At 41.5% G+C, this 27,389-nt stretch overlaps 1 protein-coding gene across 1 annotated transcript in view; it reads right to left on the bottom strand.

Moving 5' to 3' along the window:
* Positions 1 to 27,389, bottom strand: part of Rora (RAR-related orphan receptor A) — a 92,415-nt gene that overhangs the window by 26,517 nt on the left and 38,509 nt on the right. Inside the window, exon 2 of the mRNA XM_013010222.1 lies at positions 7,138 to 7,223. Coding sequence (XP_012865676.1) covers positions 7,138 to 7,223 — 86 coding nt within the window. The remainder of the gene's footprint in view (positions 1 to 7,137; positions 7,224 to 27,389) is intronic.

The raw sequence follows: 27,389 nt of genomic DNA, 5'->3' as shown, positions 1-27,389 counted from the left end.
TTATGCAATTTGGTAGCAATAAATCACAGGAACTGGGAATTTCTTGAACAAATTTCTCCTTCTGTGATGACTGGCCTCTCTGTAGAACTGTTTGTGCAAATCTCTGATTAAATCTCTGACCTCCTGGGTTACATCTGCTGAATGTGGATGTCTGCTTTGGCCTGAGCGAGACTCAAATGAACACGTTCAGCCCCAGTCATTCATTCCTAAGCAACCATAAGGGGGGGTCTCCCTAAGCTACACTGAGCCACATCAGGGCCCCGCCTATGACATGGTCCACATGGCTGCCGGTCCAGCGGATGAATGTCATTGGTTACTGACAGGGACTCATGACGTTAGTCTAAGATTAAGACCAAACCAATTTGTTTGTAGTTGAGCTTTGGTCTTCAAGGCCAAGGTTTGCACACGTTCAGCAAGAGCTCTAACACACTCAGCTTATCAGTTGTCTATAACAGACATGAAAATTTTTAGTGTCCTAAAACTGAAGTCACAGCTTCATTTTGCCCAAGTCAAGCTCTAAAACTGGGGCTAGGTATTACAAAACATTAAAATAAAAATCTTGAGCCTGGGTAGCAAGGCTGACAGCACACATGCGCAGGGGTTTAAGACTAGCAACTATACAACTATACTAAGAATCTTGTGTTTTCTTTTCTTTCTTTTTTTATTGCCAGTACTAGGGCTTGAACTGAAAGCCTTGAGCTTTACCACTTGAACCACACCTCCACTTCTAGCTTTTTACTGGTTTATTGGAAGTAAGAGTTAATCAAATTTGTCTGCCCAAGAAGGCTTCCAACTGTGATCTTCAGATCTTAGCCCTCTGTTTAGCTAGGGTTACAGGAATGAGCTACTGGACTCAGCTAAATTAATTTTTTTTTTTTTTAGAATTCTCTAAAAGACAATTGGGGTCTGAAACAGGGAAGATTCTCTTTAATAGCTCCAAAAGTTGGTAAAAGTTCATTTCCTTACAGGAAAAATAAATAGTATCAATTATATATTCTAGAGATCTTGGAAAAGGCTCTCTGTTGTTATTTGCAGAGAATGTTAATGCAAGGGAACTTTCTCCCTTTATTGAGCAGAAGTAGCAGCTTTGCATAAGGTGTTCTTTAAGGGAGCTCAAGGATGAGGAACTCTATTGACAAACATGTAATTTTCCTTTGACTTTCTAAGAGCAAAAGGTCTTAAGTGGAATCAGAAATCAATTCACTAATCCAGCACTGGACTATGTATTATCATTGGAAAACTTAAAATGATAGAGACAGTCTATATATCTAATATAGCTATATACATATAGTTAGTATATATATGTGTGTTCATTTTTTTTGTGCCAGTCCTGGGGCTTGAACTTAGAACCTGGACTCTGTTCCTTAGCATTTTTGCTCAAGGCTGGCCCTTTACCACTTGAGCCACAGCTTCACTTCCAGCTTCTTTTTTTGGAAGTTAATTGAAGATAAGTCTTGGTCTTTCCTGTCCAAGCTGGCTTCGAACTGCGATCCTCAGATCTCAGCCTCCTGAGTAGTGAGGATTTCAGGCTTGAGCCCCCAGCGTGTATTGATTTGTAACTGTTCTCTCTTATGATAAAGGTAGGCACAGATTAAATGAGAAATATTACCATTTCTCACTTTTTCCCATGGCCTTGTTGCCTGTACCCTGTCCTGCTCAGCAAGGTCAGGAATACAGTCTGTGCACTGGATGGTGGAGAAGAGCTTCCTTCCTAGTTACCAAAGGAGCTGGAGATCCACACAGGAAAAGTGTTTCACAATGTCTCACAAGGTAAAAATTTTAGCAAGCATTTACTGTATAATATAATCCGGATAAAAGTGGGGAGAAAGAGAAGGAAAATAAAACCCCATCTTCTGCTCTCTACACAGGAAATAGAAATTAAAGACTCAAAAATTGGGATTCTGCTAGGTAGTTTTTAAATGTGGAGACTATACATGGTTGTCATGGTAACAATGGTACAGGGTGGGGGGGGCAGGGATGAGATGGGTGGAGATGTAATCTAGGCCTAAACAACATGCAGGGGCAGTTTGTTATTTCAGAATTTCCCTTTGCCAGGGATGCCTTCCCATTCTTTGTCTCTTTCCTCCTTGCAAAGAGTTTACCAAAGTTTTAATATCTCCAAGGAAGAGGCAGAGCCTGTGACTTAAAGTCTAGAAGAACATGCTGGGTCAGTTTGCTTTGGTCTTTCATATTGGGTCCTAATTGTTGAGTGGCATTTTTAATTTGGCCCCAACCCTGCTTTTTGCTGGTTTATTGGGAAATGGAATCTCAGACTTTGCCGCTCAGGGCGGCTTTTAAATCACAATCCTTCAGGTCTCATCTTCCTGAGTAGCTACGATTTTAGGCATGAGGCATCGGTGTCCGGCTAATATTCATTCTGCTGTCTCCTTTATCATAACTCTTACAACACCATCTCAGAAATGTCTCTTGCAGGTTGGCATTCTAATAGTACTGTGCTTGGTGGGTGGCTGTATATTGTTACATTGTTATTATGAAAGGATAAAATTCATTTTTAATTTTAAGGCAGCTTGATTTTTTTCTTTTCTTTTATTGTGAAAATACTGTACAGAGGGGTTACAATTACATGGGCAAGATGAGTGCATTTCTTATCAAGCATTGTAGCCTCCTCCTTTGTTTCCCCTTCCCTAATTTTTTAAAGGGGGAAAAAGAACCCCAAACATTGTCAAAATGGCATTCCCCTTAAATACTGGGGAAGGGACATGGAATCACAATGTGATACAGCACGGGTTCCAAACATCTCTTCTCCTTTAGTTGCTTCTTTACAAGGTAATATTCTCTGTTCAATACAAAAATTAAGTGACTCTCAAGTTTTACTTTAGGGTTTCATTTCTTTGTGATGGATCCTTTGGCCATGGGAAATTAGTATTAAATCTATGTGCATGCTTTCTCCTAAAAAATTAGATTCTTGTCTAGAAAATGACTCTTGTCTTGTCCATCAACTGGGTGGTGCACCATTCTGTAAATATAATTAACATAACTAAGACTTCCTTCTCTTTTTCTGTGCACTGGCATTTCTAGCCCAGAGTCCTGGTACTCCCTCACTGAGCAGGTTCTCCCTCTTGGCCCTCTGTTTGGGCCTCAGGTGGACCACACTCCTCTGAGCCGCCTTGTGGATACAGGCTTCTGTATGTCACAGATTTGGCCTTTCTCTAATTCTTTATTGTGTGTGTGCTGGTCCTGGGGCTTGAACTCAGGGTCTAGGTACTGTCCCACTTTGAGTGACAGCTCCACTTCTGGTTTTTGAGTGGTTAATTGGAGATAAGAGTCTCACAGAGACTTTTAGCTTGGCTGGCTCTGAACTGGGCTCCTCTGATTCCAGCCTCCTGAATAGCTAGGATGACAAGCATGAGCCACCGGCCTTTCTCTAATTCTTTGGTCCTCTCTATACTACTTACCTTCCTTTCTGTTTCCTCATGTCTGCCATCTATAAAACTGCTTGAGGGAAAGACTAGGTCTTTGAGTTAGGGTCTAACCATAGTGTAGACTGGCATTACAGGAGTGTGTCGGGATGCCTGGTAGATCTATGGGTTGTTTCTAGTACCTCCGGTACATGGACCTAAGAGATTGTTTCCTAGCAGGTTCTACAGAACTCATATGCATATCTCAGAAATAATATTGGCATGGCTAGGTAAGGTGCTCACGTTAGCAAATTTCAGAGCTGGAATTGCACCCTAGGTGGCCTGGCTGTGGAGTCAGTGGATAGGTGCAGCACTGGGTTTTTTCTCCACAGGTAGCAAAGGAGAAGAGCAAGAGGGTGATTTGGGGAGGAACCAGAAACAAGACAAAGAGCCTCCAAAATGTCTGCCATTTTTCAATGTTTACCTGAGCCAACATGTGGGCAAATGGATGAATTAGTTCACTGAACAGGCTCTCTAGTGTTTGTGGTTTCAGGTTAGTAGTAAAAATGCAATTTAAAAATGTACTCCCAGGGCTAGGAAGGTGGCTCAGTGGTAGAGCGCTTGCCTTGCATGCATGAGGCCCTGGGTTTGATTCCTCAGCACCACATAAGCAGAAAAAGCCAGAAGTGGTGCTGTGGCTCAAGTGGTAGAGCGCTAGCCTTGAACTGAAGAGCTAAGGGACAGCACCCAGGCCCCACAACTGACCAAAAGAAAGGTACTCCCAAACTGATTAGCTCAAAAAATGGCAGTCATCTCTTTTTCTCTCATTAGATAACTATTGGCTTTATCTAGTTAGAATTACAGTGGCTAGTCAGATGTTAAACTATCAAATATACACGATTGACAGTTGGTTGTGATATAAATAGAATCAGTGGTAGAAGTTTCTTCATTCTAGAAATCAAGATGTTAGCTAAAGCAGGGGAGCTATTAATGTGGAACAATATGCAAAAGTAACAACAATGTGCAAGTCCTAGGCTGGGCATAGTCTCAATCTGAATAAGATCATTTTAATTGTGTAAAAGCCTTCATTATTGAGTGTCGACTGAGCAGGAGAAAAAAACCACTTTGGTTTTTGACCTGGAAAGGAATCTAGAAAAAGACGTATAACTGCCATCTGCTTTCTCCTTTAATTTTTTCATGAACATCGAGAGCATGAGTGCACTCTGGAGGCCTATGTGAATAGAGAAGTACTGAGGCTGTGGAAGCCCTTGAAAGTCACCCACCCATCCACCAGATACACACGTGTTCTTCCTATGTGCCATGGAACCACTTATAGCCTGACTGTCAGACTCAGCTGATGAGTTTCTTGGGGAAAATGAAGGTGCAGATAGTAAAACTGGGACCCCCATCCTTTAAGAAGACACCTGGTGATAGGTCAGGCACGAAAGACCATCAGATTTGTAGGTACTGATGTGTATGTGCCTTCACTGACAAGGATGGCTCTGCCATTTCTAGCAGTTTTCTGGTGAATTGTTACTTGGAGATGAGAGTCTCATGGACTTTCCTGTTGGGCTGGCTTTGAACCACAATTCCTACATCTCAGACTTCTGAGTAGCAGGGATTATAGGCGTGAATCATTGGTGCTCATCAATATTTCCTTTAAAAAATATTTTGAGGAAGAGAATATTGAGAAAGGGCTTCTTTTTTTGTGGGGAAGTAAGCTAGAACCTCAAGGCCTCACCTGGAGGTTTAACACCACAGAGATCAATGGTTCAAAATCTCAAACTTAAGTATCAAGCTCCCCTCTGCCACAAGCCAGGTGATTAAAAATAAAATTACACATGCTTGAGGGTAGCCAAAAGCTCAGACTTCAATAGGAAAGGTTCAACAAAAAAACACTGTGTGTGCCCAGTACTGGGGCTTCAACTCTCACTTGGCTTTTTCTCTCAAGGCTGGAGCTCTACCATTTGAGTCACACCTCCACTTCTGGATTTTTGCTCATTAATTGGAGATAAGCCTCTCATGGACTTTTTTGCCCAGGCTAGCACTGAACCTCAATTCTCAGATCTCACACCGTTAACATCAAGAATTAGAGGTGTGAGCTGCCCAGCCACTGGCTAACAGCAACCATTTATATATGCACACACGAGCAAATGTCAAGATGATCAACTTAAATGAAGAAACTGTGATGTTTAAAATGAGTCATAATAAAGGATGAAACAATGACACAAATGTCCCTGAAGTCTCTCCACCATGGCTTGTGTCTGTGGGTGATTTTTGTATTTGATGATAATTGTACTTTCTAGTTTCCCTAAAAGGAACAAAGCTGATCTGTGGACTTTTTTGTTTTTTTTTTGGCCTCTATTTCAAAAAGCCTATAGGGGTAATTTCAGCCTGGCAGCATCCATTACCAACTCCCTGACACTTCCAGTGTATTTGAATCACTTCTTTTCTGTTTATTTTGTGCTGCTTTGTCCGCTAAGCTGCCTGGAGGTCCCTCCCATACAAACACAAAAGGGTTTAAGTGGGCTGGGAAGGTGGCTTAGTGGTAGAGTGCTTGACTTGCATGCATGAGGCCCTGGGTTCAATTCCTCAGCACCACATAAGCAAAAAGAAAAGCCGGAAGTGGCGCTGTGGCTCAGGTGGTAGAGGGCTAGCCTTGAGCTGAAGAGCTGAGGAATAGTGCCCAGGCCCAGAGTTCAGGCCCCACGACTGGACCCAAACAAACAAAAGGGTTTAAGTCATGTTTCCCTATGAGGATAAACATCTTTATTTTCCATCCCTACATTATGAATGGACCACCACTGCCCATGAGATCCAAGTAACCATACAAGTTAACCATACTATTTTAAATGGCCCTTTCCCATTTAGTAGGCCTTTTATTGAGAGTTTCTCATTCTACTCTAGGAAGACTGGGCACTATACCCACTGTATAGATGAAGAAACTGACTGGCTTAAAGATTAAAGGTGCTAAAACAATGAACACCTCTGGCAATGAGATTTTCAAAACAGAGTATCTATATGCCAACCCATTAAAGGGAAAAAAATTCAGAGATAACTTTTTTTTGGCGGTTGTAGGGCCTGAACTCTGTCCATCCCTGAGCATTTCAGCTCAAGGCTAGTGCTCTACCACTTGAGCCACAGCACTATGTCTGGCTTTTTCTGTGTATGTGGTGCTGAGGAATAGAACCCAGGGCCTCATGCATGCAAGTCAAGCACTCTACCATGAGCCACCTTCCCAGCCCCAGAAATAACTCTTTTTAAGGTTGGGCAGGGTGGTTCATGCTGGTAAACAGTTCCTCAAGAGGCCAAGATTGGGAGCATTTACTATTTCACTCCAGCTTGGGCCAGACTCTATCTCAACTAGTAAGCTGTGTGTGGTGCCATGTGCTTGTCATTCTAGCTACAATGGAAGCATAAATAGGATCTCATGTTTTAGCCCAAACCTACCTGAAAAATAACTAAAACAAACAAACAAACAAAAAAAGGCTGGGCATGTGACTCAAGTGGTAGAGTGCTTGCCTAATAGTGAGGCCTGAGTTCAAACTCCAAAGACATTCCTCTGGTCTCCTGTTACTTAGACGGATGGAGTAAAATAGTCTTTATCTGGTAGTTGGCATTCATTGTAACTTAACAGCAGCATGTTTATTCTGGCCTGTCATTCATTTCTCATCACTCCACATTCCAAGGAGTTGAATTTTTAGACGGAGTGGAAATAAAATATAGACACCATGAGGACACATGAATAGAAACAACAACAACAATGAAAAAGGCTTACCTTGCAGCCTTCACATGTAATGACACCATAATGGATTCCTGATGATTTGTCTCCACAGATCTTGCATGGAATAATTTCAATTTGAGCTGTAACAGAAGCATGCAACCAGTTAATTACATTTGCTTTTAAACACCTTATAAAAGCGTTCCCTGATCAGCATTTGTATAGTGAAAACTAATAACCTGCTAAACATTATACTGCATTAACTATTCATTGCTGAACTGTGAGGGTCCCCCCAGAGCCCTGGACTAAATTATGACTGCTCGTTATATAATAGCTTTCGGGTTATTAAAATGGGTCATTTGAGAAGGTGTTTAAGAACCCACCAGAAGACTGGAATCAGCATTTCAAAGCCTTCCAGAACTAGAGAGTTTGCACTTTAGACCTCATAGCATAGCAGATATGAAATTGTGTCCTCCAATCTCATTTTCCATCTTTTTATTTTTTAATTTTTTTGGTGCTAGTCCTGGGGCTTGAACATAGGACCTGGGCACTGTCCCTGAGCTGCTTTTTGCTCAGGGCTAGTGCTCTACCACTTGAGCCACAGCTCCACTTCCTGCTTTTTGTGATTAATTGGAGATTAGAGTCTCTGGGACTTTTCCTGCCTGGGATGGTTTTGAACCGTGATCCTCAGATCACATCCTCCTGAGCAGCGAGGATTATAGCTAGGCATGATCACCTATAGTAGCTGAGCCACTGCAGCTTGACCTGGTTGGAGAAAGACACACTGCAAAAAAATCAGGTCCACTTAGGAAAAATGATCCAGGTCAAAATATTAATGTTATATGTGATGACAGGAATTCCTTACTCATCTTTTTTTAAAAAAAATTATTGTTCTTGCCATGTGTTAAAAATTAGTTCATTTGTGTACAATCAAAGCCTTTCAACCAGAATGTTAATATCCTGGCTAAGTTTAATAATGATAAGCCTTGACAAATCGGATTCTTGGCTTCTGAGTTGTTTATGTTGGAAATTGCATTTCCTGGTGTAGTGTGTGCGCATTTCTCTCCAACTGATTATTTAAAAAGATGTCTCATGCTGGAAAACCAGCCAACCAAATTACAAATTCTCAAATACAGTTCTGAGCACACGTTTATGCCTTGTATAGCCTTAGATATAGCATTATTGAGATCAGAAACAGAATTCATACATGAGATAAAAGCTGGAGGTTGAGTTGTACACGGAATGGCAATGGTGAGTTTATCTGGAACATTCTATTATGCTAAATCTAATACACTATGATTTTTACTAATGGATATACTTAATTCCCTAATTAGTTACAAGAATTACCACAGTTGCAAGTGCCCCAAACTGTTTTTGTTTCTGGTCATGGGGTTTGAACGCTGGGCAGGGGTGCTGTTCCTGTGCTTCCTAGCTCAAGGCTAGTACTCTATCACTTTGAGCCATAGCACCACTTCTGGCTTTTTGGTAGTTCATAGGGGATAAGAATCTTACAGACTTCCCTGCCCCAGCTGGCTTTGAATCGCGATCCTTACATCTCAACCTCCTGAGTAGCATGAGCTGGTAGCTTTTATACAGCTTTGCTTTTATACAGCTTCTACACACCTCAGACCAAGCAATGACTAAGGTCTGGGGGGAATATGTTAGATGTGAACAGACATTCACACAACCCACTTTTCTAATGGAATCCCATATTCCAGGGAAATTTCCATAAGCACTTACTCTGGGTTTGATGCAATGTTTAGAAAGAAGCTTCTGGACTGACTGCTATTACAGTCTAGGGGTCTGCTGATTCCCTCTATAGGACATGTTCTTCTAGAAGGAGGGTAAATTTTCTACCAATACTTTTAGTGCTGGCCTCCTAGATTTCTTTGTCCAGATCTAGAATTTTTTTGTTCAAAAGAATGTGATTTGCAATCATGGAGTCCGTGACTTGCTTGATTTCAGTAATGCCTCCTGTGGAAGGGTCCCTCCAGAATGTTCAGTACTGCCAAGGGCACGGTTGGTACCACACACGGATTGCTGGCAGCACTGTGCAGACAGTCATCATGCCTGACATTTTTTCAGGTTCAGAAAACCCAACTGGGAAGTAAGTGAAAGGTGCTACCAGCCCAAAGTTACTGCTGGGATTGTCCCACTCGAATTAACCAGTGTACAACCAAGACCAGTCTCTTCCATTCTGACCAGTAAGAAATAAGTTAGGTAGCACAGAGCATCTGAACCACCTGCTCAAAGGTGGAGCTGTTCTGCCTATGTTTCGTCTCAAAAATTATCTTCAGTCCAGCTTAGTCATGGAGGAGTCCAGCCTTATCTGTGTAGTCCTTTCTAAGAACAGGAAGACCTTGGGGCAGGACACTTGGGGACTGTCAAATAAAGCTATGGGAAGCAAGTGGGAAATGCATGTTCTTGTTCAGTTGGCCAAGGCTCGTGGTGCATGGCCAGTCAGCAGTGAAATGAGCCAGGCACTGTGGCCATACCTGTCATCCCAGCCACTGAGGAGAATGGAAGTTCTAGGCAAAACATTTTGTTAAGACTAGACATGAGAGGGGAGCTGGATGTGATGGCTTGCTTACACACTTGCCAACCCAGCTCTGGTAGGAAGCTTGAAATAGGGTCTCACTTTTTGGCCTGGGCCATAATCGTTCTATCCCAAAACAAGCAAGGTAAAAAAAACAAAAAGGATTGGGGCCTTGGTCAGAAGTAGAGTACCTGCCTAGCTAGCACAAGGCCCTAGTCCAACCCCCCCAAAATGATGATTAAGGCAATGATCAAAATGTCCAATTTACAGCCCCAGTAATCTGGTAAACTATAGATATGGATATAGATATGGATATGTATGTGTATATATGTGTATATATATACACACACACACATGTATATATATACACACATATATACACACACATACATATATATAGTATATGTGTAATACACACACACACACACACATATATATACACACACACACACATACATATATATAGTATGGCAGTCTCCTCATGATAGGGTGTTCCAGGAAGTCCATCCCTGTCCTATGGCCTTGGAATGGGGGTCCAGCATAACTCCCCAGGATCCTTAAGCTGAGAGACTGTGCAGGAAATGCAGTGAATTGACTCATTGTGTGTACTCGTGCCTAGACCTTCATCCCCTGTGTGTGCGCTCACCTCCAGTGTTGGCTAAAGAATCAGCCTGAGTCAGAGCAAGCTTTGCTAGGAGTCTTGTGGTCAGGAATGGTTTCTGCAAAGCTATGGTATTTTGTTTGCTCAGACTACACTGCTCTGCTGGCCGACCCTCCGCCTGGCTGTCCTTTAGGTAAGTGTGTGTGTGTGTGTGTGTGTGTGTGTGTACACACATATATATATCCATATTCCAAAGCACACCATTTGCAGCTTGGAACCAGGATGCTTACAAACTCATCATCCCACAGTGCTCCCTGACCTGCACTCAATTTATAGAACCAACGAATCATTGAAGGCAGAAGAAATGTTGTCAGTGCCTTGCAAACCGTTCAGATTCCATACATTGAGAGATTTTAGTCCAAGAAGGAAATGGAGCAAAGTCCCTTTGCCCCCTCTTGCCTTCCATCCCTCTAGCATTAATTTTAAAAGAAAAACAGCAACAACAACTAGACACTGTTGTGTCTTCTCAAATACATATTTTCGGCACAAATTACAAGTCTGGGTCTGTGAACTCAGCCTGCATTTCAAAGGATCAGTTGTGTCAGCTGCCATGGCTGTCAATGTGCACAAGGATCTTGATTAAATTAGTGCACGTACTTGTGCTTGCCAGCAAGGAGGCTTATTGTGTAGTGGAGGGATGAGAAGCCAGACACATTTAAATCATTCTGAATTGCCTTCACAATGAACGATCTTGCTATGAAACAAATGCTAATTTGCTCACATTTTCAGCTTTGTTGCCTCAATAATTTGCTCTCTCACACACCCTGAGTAATTCAGGCAGGAGCTCTGCACGTGACAAGATGTGCAGTTGGGGACTGCCCTTGTCCACGTGGCTGCGCTAATGACCCATGTATGTGGTCTTTGGGCTGGGCTGTCACTTAGCATGGCATTGATATATGAAACATTTGCCTTTTCATTTTTAATAATTAAAAAGAAAGAATATGGGCACTATGTTCTTAAAACACCTCAATTATTCCTTAGAACCTAGTTTGGGTCTGGGGGATAATGTCTTGGTTATGGAAATGCCCCAGGGAGTAAGTGGCTCACACCTGTAATCCTAGCTGCACTTTAGGAGGCTGAGATCTGTAAAGACTGCATTTCCAGGCCAGCCCATACAGGAAAGTCTGTGAGAGTCTAATCTCCACTAAATTACCCAAAAAACCAGAAGTGGAGCTGTTGCTCAAGTGAGAGCACTAGCCTTGAGCAAAAAGCTCAGGGACAGTGCCCAGGCCCTGATTCAAGCTCCATGACAGACAAAAAAAAAAAAAAAAGCTTGGAAAATTAAAAAGTAAGCAGGCGCCGGTGGCTCACACCTGTAATCCTAGCTACTCAGGAGGCTGAGATCTGAGGATCGCAGTTCAAAGCCAGCCCGGGCAGGAAAGTCTGTGAGACTCTATCTCCAATAAAAACCACTAGAAAACCAGAAGTGGTGCTGTGGCTCAAGCGGTAGAGTGCTCACCTTGAGCTGAAGAGCTGAGGGATAGTGCCCAAGCCCAGAGTTTAAGCCCACAACTGACCAAAAAAAAAAAAAAAAAAGTAAAAAAGTAAAGCTGTACAAAAGAGGTGAATAGCCTTATTTATATTTCATCCTATGGGTATGTAGTATTCTCTTGATGGTCATCTAATGAGTTTTTAGTTACCAGTGACAAGATATCGAGCAAATATGACCTCCTTCAACAGGCTCACAAGATAGGTATTGATAGATATTACCACTGTTCATATGTCCCTGTTATGATCCACATTTTCTGACATAAAAACTGAAGCTCAAGAAAGGTTTGGTAACCTGGCTCGGGCAGCTAGAAAAGGATAAAGCTAAAGTTAGATGAATAGAAAAAAATTAACATTTTACCATTGTGCATTGCCAAACTAAATTGTCCCTGCAACAAACACTGCCCTCAATATACAATCATTAACCAGGGATCAAACACTGTCTAAATAATTTGGATGAACTTACACACTGCTGAGGAACAGATGTCAAGGTCCCTTTCTGGGAGAGTTATCTGCCACTAGTGTAGAAATAACCACTAACACATCGAGTTGCCTTTCCCAGTTCTGCAGAATTCCAGGTAGAATATCTACCCTCAAAATGACTGACCACAAGTGGTAACATTTCTTCACACTGAGCCAATTAACCTCTCTGAGCCCATTTCATATTTAAAGATTCCATGATACACGATGAATAGACATCAGCATCTTGATGTTTCCAGAGGCCTACTTGATACATGCATTCTTTCTCTTTGCACCTCCCCCCACTTCTTAGAAACAGGTGGCATTCAATAAATACTAGTTATTATTGTTGTTGATAAGGAAGCCTGCCTTATAGCAAAATGAAATTCTTTTCTCCAGAGTTTAAGCTCCTTCCAGAGTGAGCACAGAGAAAAGCTGCTTATCCTTCCCAAGGCTTGACAGACTGTTCCAACCAGCAAATGTGGCAATCCTCCCTGACTTTGCTACTTGACTGGTATTTAACATTGGTACTTGTTCCAACACAGCAGTAGTGCTGCAGTTAGTCCTGAGACATGTCACAAGGAAATCACCACTAGTAGTAAAAGAAAATGCATTTTTTAAACTTAAGTTCATATTTTAAAAGCAAACATCATCACACTATACCACAGATTTTTTTTTTTTAATTGGACCAAATGGGGGTAAGTCCTGCAGGCAAACCTTTGCATATACCCAGGAGACGATGTCAGTCACACACAGGCATATCAACCAACACTGGACATCTGGCAAAAATAGTAAACTTAACTTTTTACACAAATCTCTGGATGGTGTTTTAGAGAGAGAGAACTTAGCACTTTTCTGTTTACATATTTCTCGAATGTTTAAATTTCTGCCTTTTTTTTTAAAAAAAAAAACCAGCATGTATTAGTTGTGTGAGCAGCAAAACCCATAAAGATTAAAAAGAAAAACCCCAAGTCATTTGATTTTATTTTCAGTAAAATGGTTTGAATCCTGTATGGATTAGTCACTTTATTTTATCCCCAGTTTAAAACTGCTGGGGTATTAAAAGGGGTTTTGCAGCTGCCTGCCTGGCAGCCCGGCCTCCGTGCCAAGGCTGGCTGGCCGAGGGCTGTGGAGCCTTTTCCACCTTATTCCCTGCGGCAAGTGGGAACTCTAGGTTCTACGTACACGTTCCCAGTTCCAGGGCTGTCCAAAGACAGCCACATAGGTTTGAGCCCTGCCAATAGGGCAAAGATAGTTGGTTGAAATTCACCTTGCTGGAGTGCCTTCTCTCAGCTTTTTTTGTGCCCTGTGAGTCTGCAGAGAGCCTCTTTCCCTTCTGCGCTAGGGGGTGGAAAACTATCGCCTAGTTCCTGTAGCTCCGAGTAAATATCATGTGGCTCTGTTTCTACATCGTGGTAATATTCACGGGTATAATGAATGCAAATTAATCATCAGTTTGTTTGGTCATTATGGCTAAATCTATACAGTAGGTAAAACTGGCTGCCTCTTAATGTAGTCTATTCTTCCCTTGATTTTGAATTCTTGCATGATAAGGTTGAGTCTCAACTTCCTGCCACCAGGAATAATTAGATCCCTGATTGGATAAACTCTTACCCCTTCTGTAAGCAGAAAGGCCTAGCATTCACAAAGTTCAATACAGCTGGGTGCTGGTGGCTCAGGCCTGTAATCATAGCTCCTCAGGATGCTGATATCTGAGGACTGTGGTTCGAAGCCAGCCTGGGCAGGAAAGTCCATGAGCCTCTTATCTACAAATAAACTACCAAAAAAAAGCCAGAAGTGGAGCTATGGTTCAAGTGGGAGAGCATTAGCCTTGAGCAAAATGACGCTCAGGGATAGCACCCAGGCCTTGAGTTCAAGCCCCAGGACTTGTGTGTGTGTACACACACACACTCACGTTCAATGGAGTTTTTGACTGTTCTACTTTATTTTTTCATCTTCACAATATCCCTGAAGAAGGCAAATAAGGTATCATTCTTCCCATTTACAGGGTGGGAAAAGATTCTGGAACTATACATGGCTTCTGTAATATGTCCAGATTTCTCACACCGTAGAAGCAGCCACATGCAACATAGCTTTGATATCTCCCAAGATTCATGTTTCCAGTGCCCTGCAGCTCTCAACAAGGAAAAACACTGGAAAGAATGAGCCAGGGACCCATTCGGCTCTGCCAAGCCTCCCTCCGACACCTGACTCCTGGGGCCACCCAGGCAGGTACTTACACCTCCACTTCCTCCACCTATAAAATGGGAATCATTCTTACCCCCCAGGTAGGGGGTAGTAAATGAATGCTTTCAAAGCTCTTTGAAGATGAAAAAAACCTATATAAATAGATAGCTTTAGGAAGCTTGGTATATATCATCCTTGGCAAGAATCAGGACGCTGTATTCTCCCTGCCCACAATAGCCTCAGCCATAAGAAGAAGAAAAAAAAAAGTTGTACGTTTTCAAAATGGCATCCTGAGAACTGATGGGCCCCCATGTTATGTGAATCAACTTGAGAGGAAAGGCCACACAGAGAGGAAGAAGTCACTGGCTTTTGACAACTGTATGCAAAATCCTTCGACTAAACTAATTCCCTTGGACTATACCAATTCCTTGATCAGTTCTGGAGCTTGAACTCAGGACCCTCAAGCTCTTGCTCACACCTAATGTTCTACCACCTAAGCCATACCTCCCACCTGGCACTTTGCTAGCAAATTGGAAATGCAGTTTCTTTCACTTTTCTGTCTGGGCTGGTTTCAAACCATGATCCTCTCCAGGTCTTAGTCTCCCGAGTAGCTATAGGATTTCAGGCATGAGCCAGTGGTGACTGGCTGAATCGAATTATTTAAATAGGACTTGTGTAGTTTTGCCAGACATCATGGGAATCACATGACTTCTACTTAAGAGACACACGAGGTACTCTTGACATTGCAAGTCCCAGTATTCAGTTCAAATGCCCTTGTTTAAAGTCTTAAAAATCCTGTGCATTGCTGTGTCCTCCTCCCAAAGTCTTACACCACACCAATTGTAAAGCTACTTTTTAAAAGCTTTACATTGAATGTGAATTCTACAGAAAGCATCTTTAAAAACAGTGGTTCCCCCAAATTGTGCATGCCTGCCAAATACAAAGCATACGTCAAAACTCGTTTAAAGTTAGACAACAATGAAGATTTGAAACTTAGCTGATTATTTTTGTCCGTCTCTCTTTCATACATATACACATATATATGTACATATAATTTAGGTACCACATATATGTAAATTAAGTACCTGAGTGTTAAAACACTAGACCAGAATGTCCCACGTGACTTAGAGACAGCCGAGCTGTAGTTGCAGAACAAGCCAGGCACATCTTGTCATGTGGCTTTCTGTGAAAATTCAGGGAGTTCTGACAGTGGGGACTGTAGATTAATCCTTTGTAATGTTTCCATCTGTACCAGAGTGAGCTTTCCTGAGAAACTGATGCATAGGTTATCTTCACTAAAAGCCAGGTTCAAGTTAACACCTCTGTTCCTAGACAGGGAAATTTGGTCAAACCCAGACAGGAAGCAGAGTTTTCATATGGAGGGATAAATAGCTTTTTTTTAAAAATGTTTTTTATTGTGAAAATACCGTACAGAGGGGTTACAGTTACATGAGCAAGGTAATGAGTGCATTTCTTATCAAGCACTGTTGCCTCCGCCTGTTTTTCCCCTTCCATCCCTGCCCTCCCATCTTCACGACTATAACAGCAGCTTTGTTTTTTAGTTCACAGTTCTCTCTAGAATTCTCCTACTATATAAAAATGCCTAAATTTCAGGCAATTGAGTTCTTAAGTCCCTAAGTTCTGGGTAAAAACAAAAAAAATCAGCAAGAAAGGATGCTAATACCTCATTGTATTCATTCAGAGAATCAACCTTTGAATTAATTCTCAGCCAATAAAAGTTGATGCCAGTAAGACCAACGAACACATTTTTTTTTTCTTTTTGGTTCTATATTGAACCTTTCTGAAGAATGGAACATTATTTGTTGCTAGGAATTTGGGGGATTATATGTAATCAGGGGCAAATACAATGGCAATGAGAGATCTAGCTAATTATTCTAAGTTGGAATACAGTCCCTGTGAGATTTTATTATTAGCTATATTTTGCCTAATAGAGGTTTTGAAGGGTTTCTAGGACCTTGAGATCAGGAAAGTCTCATGAAAATCTTTTTCTTAAATCCCTCAGTTTGGGTTAAATGTCATTTCATATCAGAATGAAAAAGAATCCATTTTATTTGACTAATTGGTTAGTCTATGCTCCAGGGAAATTCCTAATAATTTCTCTTCCAACAATAGGTGTTCCTTATATAACTGGGTATTGCTAGACGCAAAATGTCATCTGACTTACAGAACTGCATCGAATCTTTTCTAGAGATCAACCTCACTCTAGATACTAATTCTTTTCTCTTCCTGCTTATAGCAAGAAGAGTTGTGCCACATTTAGGTTAGTCTTCCTGTCATCATCCTGATTCTGGTTTTGTTTTTTGTTTTTTTTTAACAACAGAAAAGAATATCTTTAACACCAGACCAAAATCTAGAAATCTTATCTACTTTCTGCTCAACCCTAAAACATCAGAATTACTCTTATGTCATGACACAACCTTCCTTTACACAATTACACCAGAACTCTCATACCTAATCCCAGGAGATAACAACTCCATTTTACAGCTCTCTTAATTTCTCACCTACCCCACATACCACAAGTGATATCCAGCTTACAATTCTGATGTTTCGATAAGCTTTTTATTCAGATACACCCACATACACTTTTACAAAATTGAACCCACTTGGAGTTTCAATTCCATAGACAAACACAGAACGATTTATCAACCCACAAATGAATCTTATAACAAATAGGTTGTTGGCTTAAATCTATTTGTCTTATGGTTTGATGTGAGTTTGGTCTAGTACATGCTTGCCACATGGCATTATAGTTCACTGAAATCAATAATTGAAAACATTTCTGTTTGCTTCCCAGAGTACTCCCTTAAAAGGCCAATGTCTGCTGACTAAAAAGTCAACCACGGATTGCTAATTCCAATTGCACAATTTCCATGACCTCCTAACTGTACCCTCACACACACATATACAAGACCAGATGGATGAAGTCAGAGGAAAAGAAGTGGGTCAAAGTCACCAGTATCCAGGTTAAGTCAGAAAAGTTTACCAGGCAAAGGAATCCATCGTTTCTTTCCATTACCTTTGGTGGTTTTGGAAGCTCAGTTACTGCTGGCTGAACACTAGATTATGTCATTCAATAGATATTCTCCAACCAAATAAACACTGGATTCATGACGAAAAGTTGGAAAAAACTCATAGCTTGAAGCCTAAAAGAGGCATTTGCTTCCTTTTCCATTGAGCCACAGATTACTACAGAGACAACATATCTTTGACCAAGTAATACACTCATGAAATCAAGTTTCTTAGTCCTTGGGTGAAGATGGTTCAAGAGGATGATCCCTGAGCCTGTCTCCCCATCCACCTGCGTGCTCTTTTCAAAGAAGTCTCCCTAAAATTAGTATGCAGAATTGAGCTATGAAGGAGAGCTCAGAGAAGGATCTGGTTTTTATTAAAAATCATTAGTAAACTATTTAGTCTTGCCAGAGTGCAGATGTGGTTATCCGAGTCATTTAAGATTGGAAGACTTAAACAAAGGAGGAGGCTACATGCTTGTTAAGAAATGTACTCATTATCTTGCCCATGTAATTGTAACCCCTCTGTACAGTATTTTCACAATAATAAAAAAAAGATTAGAAAACTTACTGACCAACTCTTAAATGACAAATTCTACTAATTTTCCCATCTCCAATCTCTAGGACACAGTCAGTAGCATCCAAGCAATTACAGCTGGAAAATTCTGGGCCTTCAGATATAACATAGAGGTATTTCTGGATTGTAATCCATGGTATTTCTTTAGGAAAAATATCGTCTTTTAGATTTATTTCTCAGACAACTAGTTCACTGAGGCACAGAAATTAGTTCTTTTTGACTTTTGTGGATGTATGCTCGTTAAGCTGACTGATTAAACAGAGTTTGTAAATTGAAATTAAGAATGGACAATCAGGGCTGGGAAGGTGGCTCAGTGGTAGAGCGCTTGCCTTGCATACATGAGGCCCTGAGTTCGATTCCTCAGCAACACATAAGCAGAAAAAAAGCCGGAAGTGGTGCTATGGCTCAAGTGGTAGAGCGCTAGCCCTGAGCTGAAGAGCTGAGGGACAGCGCCCAGGCCCAGAGTTCACGCCCCACGACCGGACCCACCCCCCAAAAAAAGAATGGGCAATCAGAATGGATAGCAATATTTTGTATCCACTGATGTGTATTTCTCATTAGGAAGGGGAAATACAGACAAAAGGCAGCAGAGTCGATGAAATGTACTAGTTATGAGACATCGGGGAGAAGGAATGTTCTGGATCAAGCTAAGACTATCAGACTTACTTTAAGAAGATCTGACCATTGGTTCACATTCTTTAACATGTAAATGCTGTTTTTCCCCAGTAAAATGAAATTATATCCTGAGTGTGTATGTACACACACGTGTGTGCATACGTGCTGGTAGTGGGGCTTGAACTCAAGGCCTGGATGCTGTCCCTGAGCTTTTTTGCTCAAGGCTAGCTAGCACTCTACCACTTAAGCCACAACTCCACTTACAAATTTTTGGTGGTTAATTGGATATGAGTCTCATATACTTTCCTGCCCTGGTTGGCTTTGAACCAGGATCCTCAGATATCAGCTTCCTGAGAAGCTAGGATTACAAATATGAGCCTTGCAAAAATATGTTTATGTATGTTCTGCACATAGGTGAGACCAAAGCACAAGAACCATGTAGATGTTCTATTTTCCGTTTGTTGTATGTACAGTCCAAGATGCCACTCTGCCTCCTGAGACATGTCTCAGCTGACATTCTTTGGCTGTCCCATCCAGGGTTGGGTTGTGTGTCTTGGTCACTTGAGCTGGGTTGAATGAATGAATGTGGCACAGTCCCTAGGAAGCAGTGAAGTCTCATGTGCAGTGAGGAGGCCATCCGTGCTCTCTGGAACTTCAGGATGGTGGAGGTCTGCGGTCACACCTCCGGGTGGATGGAAACACACTCCAATGGGAATAGCGGCCACAGCTGGCTGGCACAGCCTGAGCTCAGAAGAGCAGGATCTCCTGGATGCCAACTGCTCCTACGTCATACTATGTGCCACAACCACACGCTGCATACATACACTCACAGGTCTAAGCTGCAGGTCCCTTCACCCCATGCTGAGATGCAGCACAACCACCAGGCACTCAGAAGAGGGTGCACAGAACCCACAAATCTGCTTCACCCCATCATTCTATCTTTGGGTGTAGACTAGAGATGAAAGTGAAAACCGAAAAGGAGAGGGCTTGATGATAGAGATTCAATTGCAAATGCTAAGGTGGAATCCCTGCCCTGTCTGTCTTTTATTAGCTACATGGATTTGGACACAAATGAAGTGCCTGTAGTAGACAATAAGAGCTCAATAAATATTACTTATTACCAATGTTGAGGTGATGGATGGAGTATGAAAGACACAGAAGGGGAGGAACAATGGAAGAGGGGGCATGGATCGACTGACATGTTGAACTGAAATCCCTTCACACAACAATTAATAAAGAATAAAATTTAAAAAATGCTTTCTTAAAAAGCATACTCATCAGCACCACTGATCTTTGAAGGATGTGAATTTATGTGCCTGGGAGCTCTTAGAAAAATAAAGATAATTTTATTCCTTTTGTCCGAAGTTATACTTTTTCTTAAAAAAATCTTTATTTCTAATGGTGCAATTTCATGAGAAATACCCCTTGGTGCATACAAAAAAGCATCCTGGAAAGGTGACAAATGCAGGAAGACAGTGAGGCTTCACACACTGTGGTCATGTGAGGTCAGCCATGCAGGCTTCCCAAGCACTGATCATGAGCAATGGTGCCCAGACACCTGCACAGCTCCATGAGCCCCTCTTTCCAGGGTTGGGCTACAAATACTGCTAGCTCTAGATTCTGGGATGCAGTGATCAACAGTGAGTAGACACACACACACACACACACACACAGACACACACACACACACACACACACACACACACACACACACAGCAAAGTCCAGCAGGTGCCATCTAATTGGGGGAAAGGAGCTGAAAAGTGAGGGAGAGGCACACCACGTGAGCCATGTGCCCATCCGCCGCTACATCTTGGTCTAGGGAAGGGAGTGTGCCAGGGGTTTCTTTAAAATGGAAAATTCTGGCAAGAGTGCACATTGTAACTAAAACATTCTGTATGTGACAGTTCCTTTTCTCTTTTGCCTTATTTTGTAGTGTGTTACTAGCAATAAGAAAGCATCCCGTTTAATACCACATCTTGCCACAAGAGAAGACACAGGGTAACTTATACTATCACAGTGTCAATAGAAAAGATTCTATTTACAATGAAGGTAGTTTGGGATTACTCAAATAATTAAACATAGATGTAAGTACCTTATGATTCAGCAATATCACTTTTGGGCATTTATCCAAAGATTACAAGTCAGGATACAGTGAAGACACTTGCACACCCATGTTCATTGTTGCACTCTTCACCATGGCCAAATTATGGAAATAACCCAGATGTCCTACACTGGATAAATAGATCAAGAAAGTATGCTATGCACACACTATACATACACACATTCAATGGAACTTTACTCATCCATCAGGAAGAATGATGTGCCATTTTCAGGAAAATGGATGGAGTTGGAAAAAAGTAAGTCAGGCTCAGAGAGACAAAGAACGTATGTTTTCTCTCACATGTAGAAGTTAGATCTAAATTATTTATAGATATATATGCAAATATGAACAGGGTGATTGGCATATATACACCAACATATCAACTAAAGTATTGAACAGATCAACTCAAGTATTGGATACCCAGGGGAGGATTCCAGTTATGTAATTCCTTGGATCAGCTAACTTTTCATAAACAAAATGAATACCAGGAAGCTAGAATGTGAGTTGTCAGAGGGGAAGGTGAGATTAAAACATAGAGGTAGATGAATGGAGATAGTAAGGGTGGGCAAACATGGTCATAATATTCATAAAACTCCTAATACCTATATGAAAACTGAACCAGGGAACTTGAGGGGATGGTTGGGGAAAACACTGGAAGAGGTGACATTGATCACGATGCATTGTGCTCACAAACTGACATGTTGAAATGCAACCTCTCTGTACAACTAAAGATAATGAAAAAGATTTATTTTTTTTTACCCCATCAAGATAAGCAATTTCAATGGCAAGTGATGAGATGGAGCAGTGGTACCATGATTTCTTTCTCTGAAGACCCCTGAGGTTGTTTCAAACCAATAGACGCAAAGCCCACAGCAGGGGAGATAATGATCACAAACCTATTTGCCATTGCCGTCCGTTCTCCAACCTGAAACCTTTGCCATCTGCAGAGCATTTGAGGAACTCAAGCCAGACTGTCTCTGCTTACCGTGCCTCATGTATTTATATCAAGAATCAAGGCCAAGGCAAGGCCAATTTGCACACAGAAGTAACTTTTGAGGCCGGCTCCCATGGTGCACGAACAGTCTACTTTTCAGACAAGAGCGTTCTCTGTAAGATGTTGGGAACTCAGGCTGGAGTGCAGCCCCATCTTCCAGGAAACCCAACTCAGCTCCTTACACCAACATGCCCTGATTTTTGCCTCCAGTGTTATTGAGACCTAATACAATCACTGAGAGCAGTTCTTAGAAGTACGAGTTCACAGAGAGCAAAGCCCTAGGAAAAAATTCATGTGAATAAGGATGTATACTTCCCAACTCAGATTCTGAATGCATATACCCTTTCCAAGCACACAGTCTTTCATATGTTTGTTTCAAAGTTCTTCCAACAGAACAATAATCAGAATGGATCACACGAAGAGAAATTCAAAGTCCCCTTCTCAAGAATATGTTTAACTGGTGCTTAGCCATCAGCAGCCTCCAAAAGAAACATAATTTTGATGGAAACCAACTTTCTGTTCTTGGAATCAGCTAGGGAGTGAGCCAGCCCAGAAGAACAATTACTTAGTTTTGGAGTTTACCACAGTCAGTAGAATAAAGCAGTCAAGTCAACTAGAGAAATACCTGTCTATTTCAAACAGTGTTTCTTGAGAGAGAATTACTACTGTCATTTCTAGAAAAAGGTCAAGCCTTTCCCCACTTCTGGTCCAATGAAGCAAATGCTGCACTTTTCACCATCCAATCAGAAATGTCATTTGTGACATTTCTGTTCTCTTTCCTTATTCTTGGCATCTGGATGTGGTTCATTTCAGAAGAGTATTTTCCTTGAGTACAATTTTACAAATATTCTTTGAGAACATGTATCAAAAAGTTCACAGTACCTTGTTTAAGCCTCATGATCCCCCAGTAACAGTGATAGCAATAATCAATCAATCAATCTGTCTGTCTGTCTGTCATCACTCTGGAGACTGTGAAACCATCCATGCTGCTTGGTAACATGTGTGGGCATCTCTATCATTGCTAACATGGCCCATTTTGTTATTCAACTCCAACCAGAAAGTGGTGAGCCAGAAAGGGTTGTGTAAGAGGAAATGGAAAACTCTGAGAGTCACCTAACATATTTCCTAAACTTGTAGTGCACCTTAGTGCTTCTTAGAATCAGAGTCAGCAACAATTGCTGTGGTCTGTCTTCTGATAGCAATCACTAAATCAAGGGAAGTTGGTCGTGAGTGCTTTAGCAATGTGTTTAAGTGGTCTTTGGGCCTTGGGCTTTGAGATTACAAGTGGCACACTTAAGTTAGACTTTTCCAGGCAAAATGCCATTGCTCTTGGATGAATGTGGCTCTTCTCTGCCTCTGCTGCAAGCCAAGACAAACCCCCAAAATAGAAGGGCACAGAAGTAGAAAACAAGTCACATTTCTAAATCTTCTCTAGTTTCACTTCATAACTGAACTTTAGGAAAGCCCATTTTTCTAAGTTCTTTTTTTTTTATTGTAAATAGGGGTTACAGTTACATGAACAAGGTAATAGGTACATTTCTTATCAAGCATTGTTGCAAAAGACCCTCTTCTAGCCCTGAACAAAATCTATCTACTTGCATGACAGTTCCAAACAACATCCATGTCGCAACTAAAATTGACATTGAACGCTCCTTCATCTTGACCCTCCCACCACAGTTGTTATTGAAGAAATCTCACCAGCCCTGAAATGGAGTTCTGGGTTGGGTTTAGTCACAGTGCTGAAGTGGCCCTACGTCCAAGCTCTGTGGCATCTTAGTGATTTCTAAACTGGCAGCTGAAGTCAGTTTTCTTGTGATGACTCTCAGTTTATAAAAACCAAAGTGAACACTCTGGGCCCTCGTGGGCAGGAGTTTCCCTTTTCTTCCCCCATCTTGCTGCCAGATTGGCTTCTCGCACTCATCCACCTGATGGATACTTTTAAGTAGGCAATAGAAATTCTTGGACACAGAACTCAATGTATGTAAAGTCATGTGGCAGCGGTGTATGCAGACACACCTATGGAATGCTCTCATCATCGACTTGACTGGTTTCATGGGAGAAGATAAGCAGTAGCCGGCAAGATCACTGGCACCAACTTCCACATCCAACATGGCAGCTGATCTTCAAAGTCCTGACCTCACTTCCACAAAACTGCTTCACATAGACTTCTTTTAACTAATGTCAGTGCCAATGAGAAGGATGTATTTGTTACTTAATAACTTTGCAGTCCACTTTTTTTTTTTAAGAAAATGGCCTAAAGCTAGGCACTTAGTTCTGCAACGTATTATAACTGGACAGACTTACGATCATTCTAGAAGCAAGTACTTTAATATTTTACAGTAAGCAAGGACTGATTTGAGAATCACAGTTTGAAGCCAGCCCAAGAAGAAAACTTTGTGAGACTCTTATCTCCAATTAACCTCCTAAAAGCCAGAAGTAGAGCTGTGGGTCAAGTGGTAGAGCACCAGCCTTAATGAAAAAAGCCAAGTGAGAGACCTCAAGTTCATGCTCCTAATGCAGGCATGCACACACAAACACGCACCCACACATGGGTAAACACGAACACCCAGAAAAACAGCCTATATTTTACTTTCTTCAACATATTAATTATTATATTCTTTGCTTCCTTTTTTTTTCTTTTCTTTCTTCGCTGGTTGTGGAGCTTGAACTCTGGGCCTGGGCACTGTCCCTCAGCTCTTCAGCTCAAGGCTAGTGCTCTACCACTTGAGCCACAGCACCCACTTCCAGCTTTTTCTGTGTATGTGGTGCTGAGGAATCGAACCCAGGGCCTCAGGCATGCAAGGCAAGCACTCTACCCCTGAGCCACCTTCCCAGCCCAATACTGGTTGTTTTTAAATGCCATGTTCTCTTTTCCAGGAGAACCATGCCTACTTATGAAGAACAACAAACCCTGGCTACAGGAGGAGGGGCTCCTGACAGAACGTTTGGCCATCCTGGCTGTCTGCTTTAGCGGGGGTCAGTGTTCGTGTGAAGGGGTATCTCCTCATACATCCATGAAGACAAAATGATGAAAATGGCCTTGAGATGTATCTCTGAGTGTCTTTTTTTTTTTAATTTCTTCTGAGAGAAATGTTCAATTAGGGATTGTATGTAGGGGAATGGGTGGAAATTCTGATTTCATTACCCACCACTGCTTATTGAAATATGCCTTCTGACGTCATGCTGAGAAATAAACTAAGTTGTTTGTGACAATTACCTACACCCAAATTAGAAAATTATATGACAAGGAGTTTATACAGCCTGCAGCTGGGACCCAGGTTATTACTGAAGGCCGTCGCCGGCATGGTTTCTGGTTTCACAGTAAAAGAAGACGACTTGAAAGGACTCAGTGGTTTTGATGTTCTTCTCAAATGAAGGCCCTCCGTGAGTGCAGAGCGTTGGGGTGTCATTAATGGCAGCCATGCGCAAACACTGTCTCCATGAGCGTTATAGTCATCGTCCCACCGAAACCATGACTTTCCACTGGCATGTGGGGCACTGTGCAGTACTTTTCCAAAAGGCACCCTCTGGACAATCCATTCTAGATAACCATACACAAACTCATATTACCAGTCACACACAGATCAGAGCTTCATCTGTGCTTGGCAAGGGCTCCACCACTGAATGAGCTATGTCCCCGATAACTCTTTTAAATGTATAGATCAGTCTGAATGTGTTTGAGTTAACCAGTAATTTCCATGGGAGAATGCTTTCCTTTCTATGAAATACTGTTGAAGATAAAGAAATCCTCAAATTGGGGAGGGGAGGGGGAAAGAGTCTAAGTGCTACTTTCAAAAGTTCATAGAATCTATTCAGAATAATGATGTGGATCAAAATACAGTGAGATCACAGTCTCCATAGTAGTTAGGATTACAGGTGTGGGCCATAGCACCCAGATCTCATTCCTTTAAAATATTTGTCTAGCGTAGGTGCATATATAAATATAGCCTTTATTTTGCGTATGTTCAGTTATACCATATTTCCTGCAACCTTTTACATGATTATATGCCTTACAACATACTTTTTTTCTAACCACGCATGATGGTTCACAGCTATAATCTAGTCACCCTGGAATCAGAGTAGCTGATCGGAACTAGAGGATCACAGTTTGAGGCCAGCCCAAACACAAAGTGAGACACCCTCCCTGATCAACCTGTAAGCTGCAGTCCCAGCCAGGTACAAGGAATAGAGAGCTAGGCGGCAAAAGAGACCCTGCCTGAACAATAACTAAAGCAAAATGGGATGGAGGTGTGGTTCAAGTGGCAGAGCATCTTCCTAGCAAGTGAGAGGCCCTGAGTTCAAAATTCCAGTATAAATACATCATAAAATATTACTTGGGGTGGGGCAGGGGAAGGGGACTGGTCCTGGGGCTTGAACTCCAGGTCTGAGCTTCTTTTGCTTGAAACTAGTGTTCTACCACTTAAGCCAAAGTGCCACTTTGGAGATGGAGTCTCATAGACTGGATTGGAACTGCAATCCACAGATCTTCCTGAGTAGCTATGATTATAGGCATGAGCCACTGGTGCCTAGCTAAAATATTACTATTTTTTATGCATACAAAATTCTGTAATGATGGATGTTATCTCTTTTTGTCAACTATGTTATTAAAGTGACTTCTGGTTTCAAAAATCAGGTCAGCCTTACATTCCTCCTATTGAACTTCTTAATATACAAAGTTGAACACTGTTTTGTGGAGGAAAGTAATGGAAATGTGGGGCATTGTGGTATGTTTGAGGGTTGGTAGAACTTTTCCTACTAGGTGGATGGCTTGACCACAACAAAAAACCATACTTTACTCTCAAGTCATGAGCAGTAAGGAAGATAGCAGCACTTGGTGTTGGGTAGAATTAGCAGCCTGCCATCAAGAAACAGAGCTGCCATCTACTTGCTTGTCTAATGCAATAAATTTGGGCCCAATAAGAGTGGAAGAGAACACCATTTTCTTAGGTAGGAAGTGGAGTTGGGAAGTGGTATCTGGAGTAAATTCTTCATTGTCTGGTATTCATGCTGAATACCACTTCCTAACATGTATTACTGAATACTCTGAAGACCACATCCAAATGCTGCTCCTTACCTAAGTAAAATACATTTTTTTCTTCCCATTCATTGCCCCTATTAAGAAACGTTAAGTATCAGATAGTGGGCCAAATACAAAGTAGTATTTGTGTGTGATTTGTAAGAGCAAGTCACAAAATGGGTGAGAAAATACTTCACCAGTATCATTTCCTCGTGGGAAAATTAGTATACCATTTTGTGGGGGGGGGTGAGGGGGAGTCCTGGGTACATGAGAGGAGACCTAAGACTTGTAATTTAGATGGGAATGATAACATTTTAAGCTGTTCATACCTGACCCCAAACAAAGTCATCTCAGGAGACAAAGCTTTCAAATCTAAAATATACAGATCTATTATCTGATAGAACTCACCAAGTATTTGCTATTATATCATGCTTGGAAAATATTAACAGAACTGTTGTACAGTTTTCAGTTCTCCTCACTTGGATATTAAAAAAGAATTACAGTTATTGTCAGCACACAAGATAATGGACCAGCTTTCATTCAGAAAGATGTAATATCTTTTTGGTATTGTCTTTTTTAAAAGATATTCACAGAAAAGAAGCAAAGAGAGGTAAATATGATCATGTATGTAGTAACTTCCCCAG

Source organism: Dipodomys ordii, unplaced genomic scaffold, assembly GCF_000151885.1.
Source record: "Dipodomys ordii isolate 6190 unplaced genomic scaffold, Dord_2.0 Scaffold11, whole genome shotgun sequence".
NCBI lineage: Eukaryota > Metazoa > Chordata > Mammalia > Rodentia > Heteromyidae > Dipodomys > Dipodomys ordii.
Note: the sequence above shows the minus strand (reverse complement) of the source record. Positions and strands in the feature narration are given on the sequence as shown.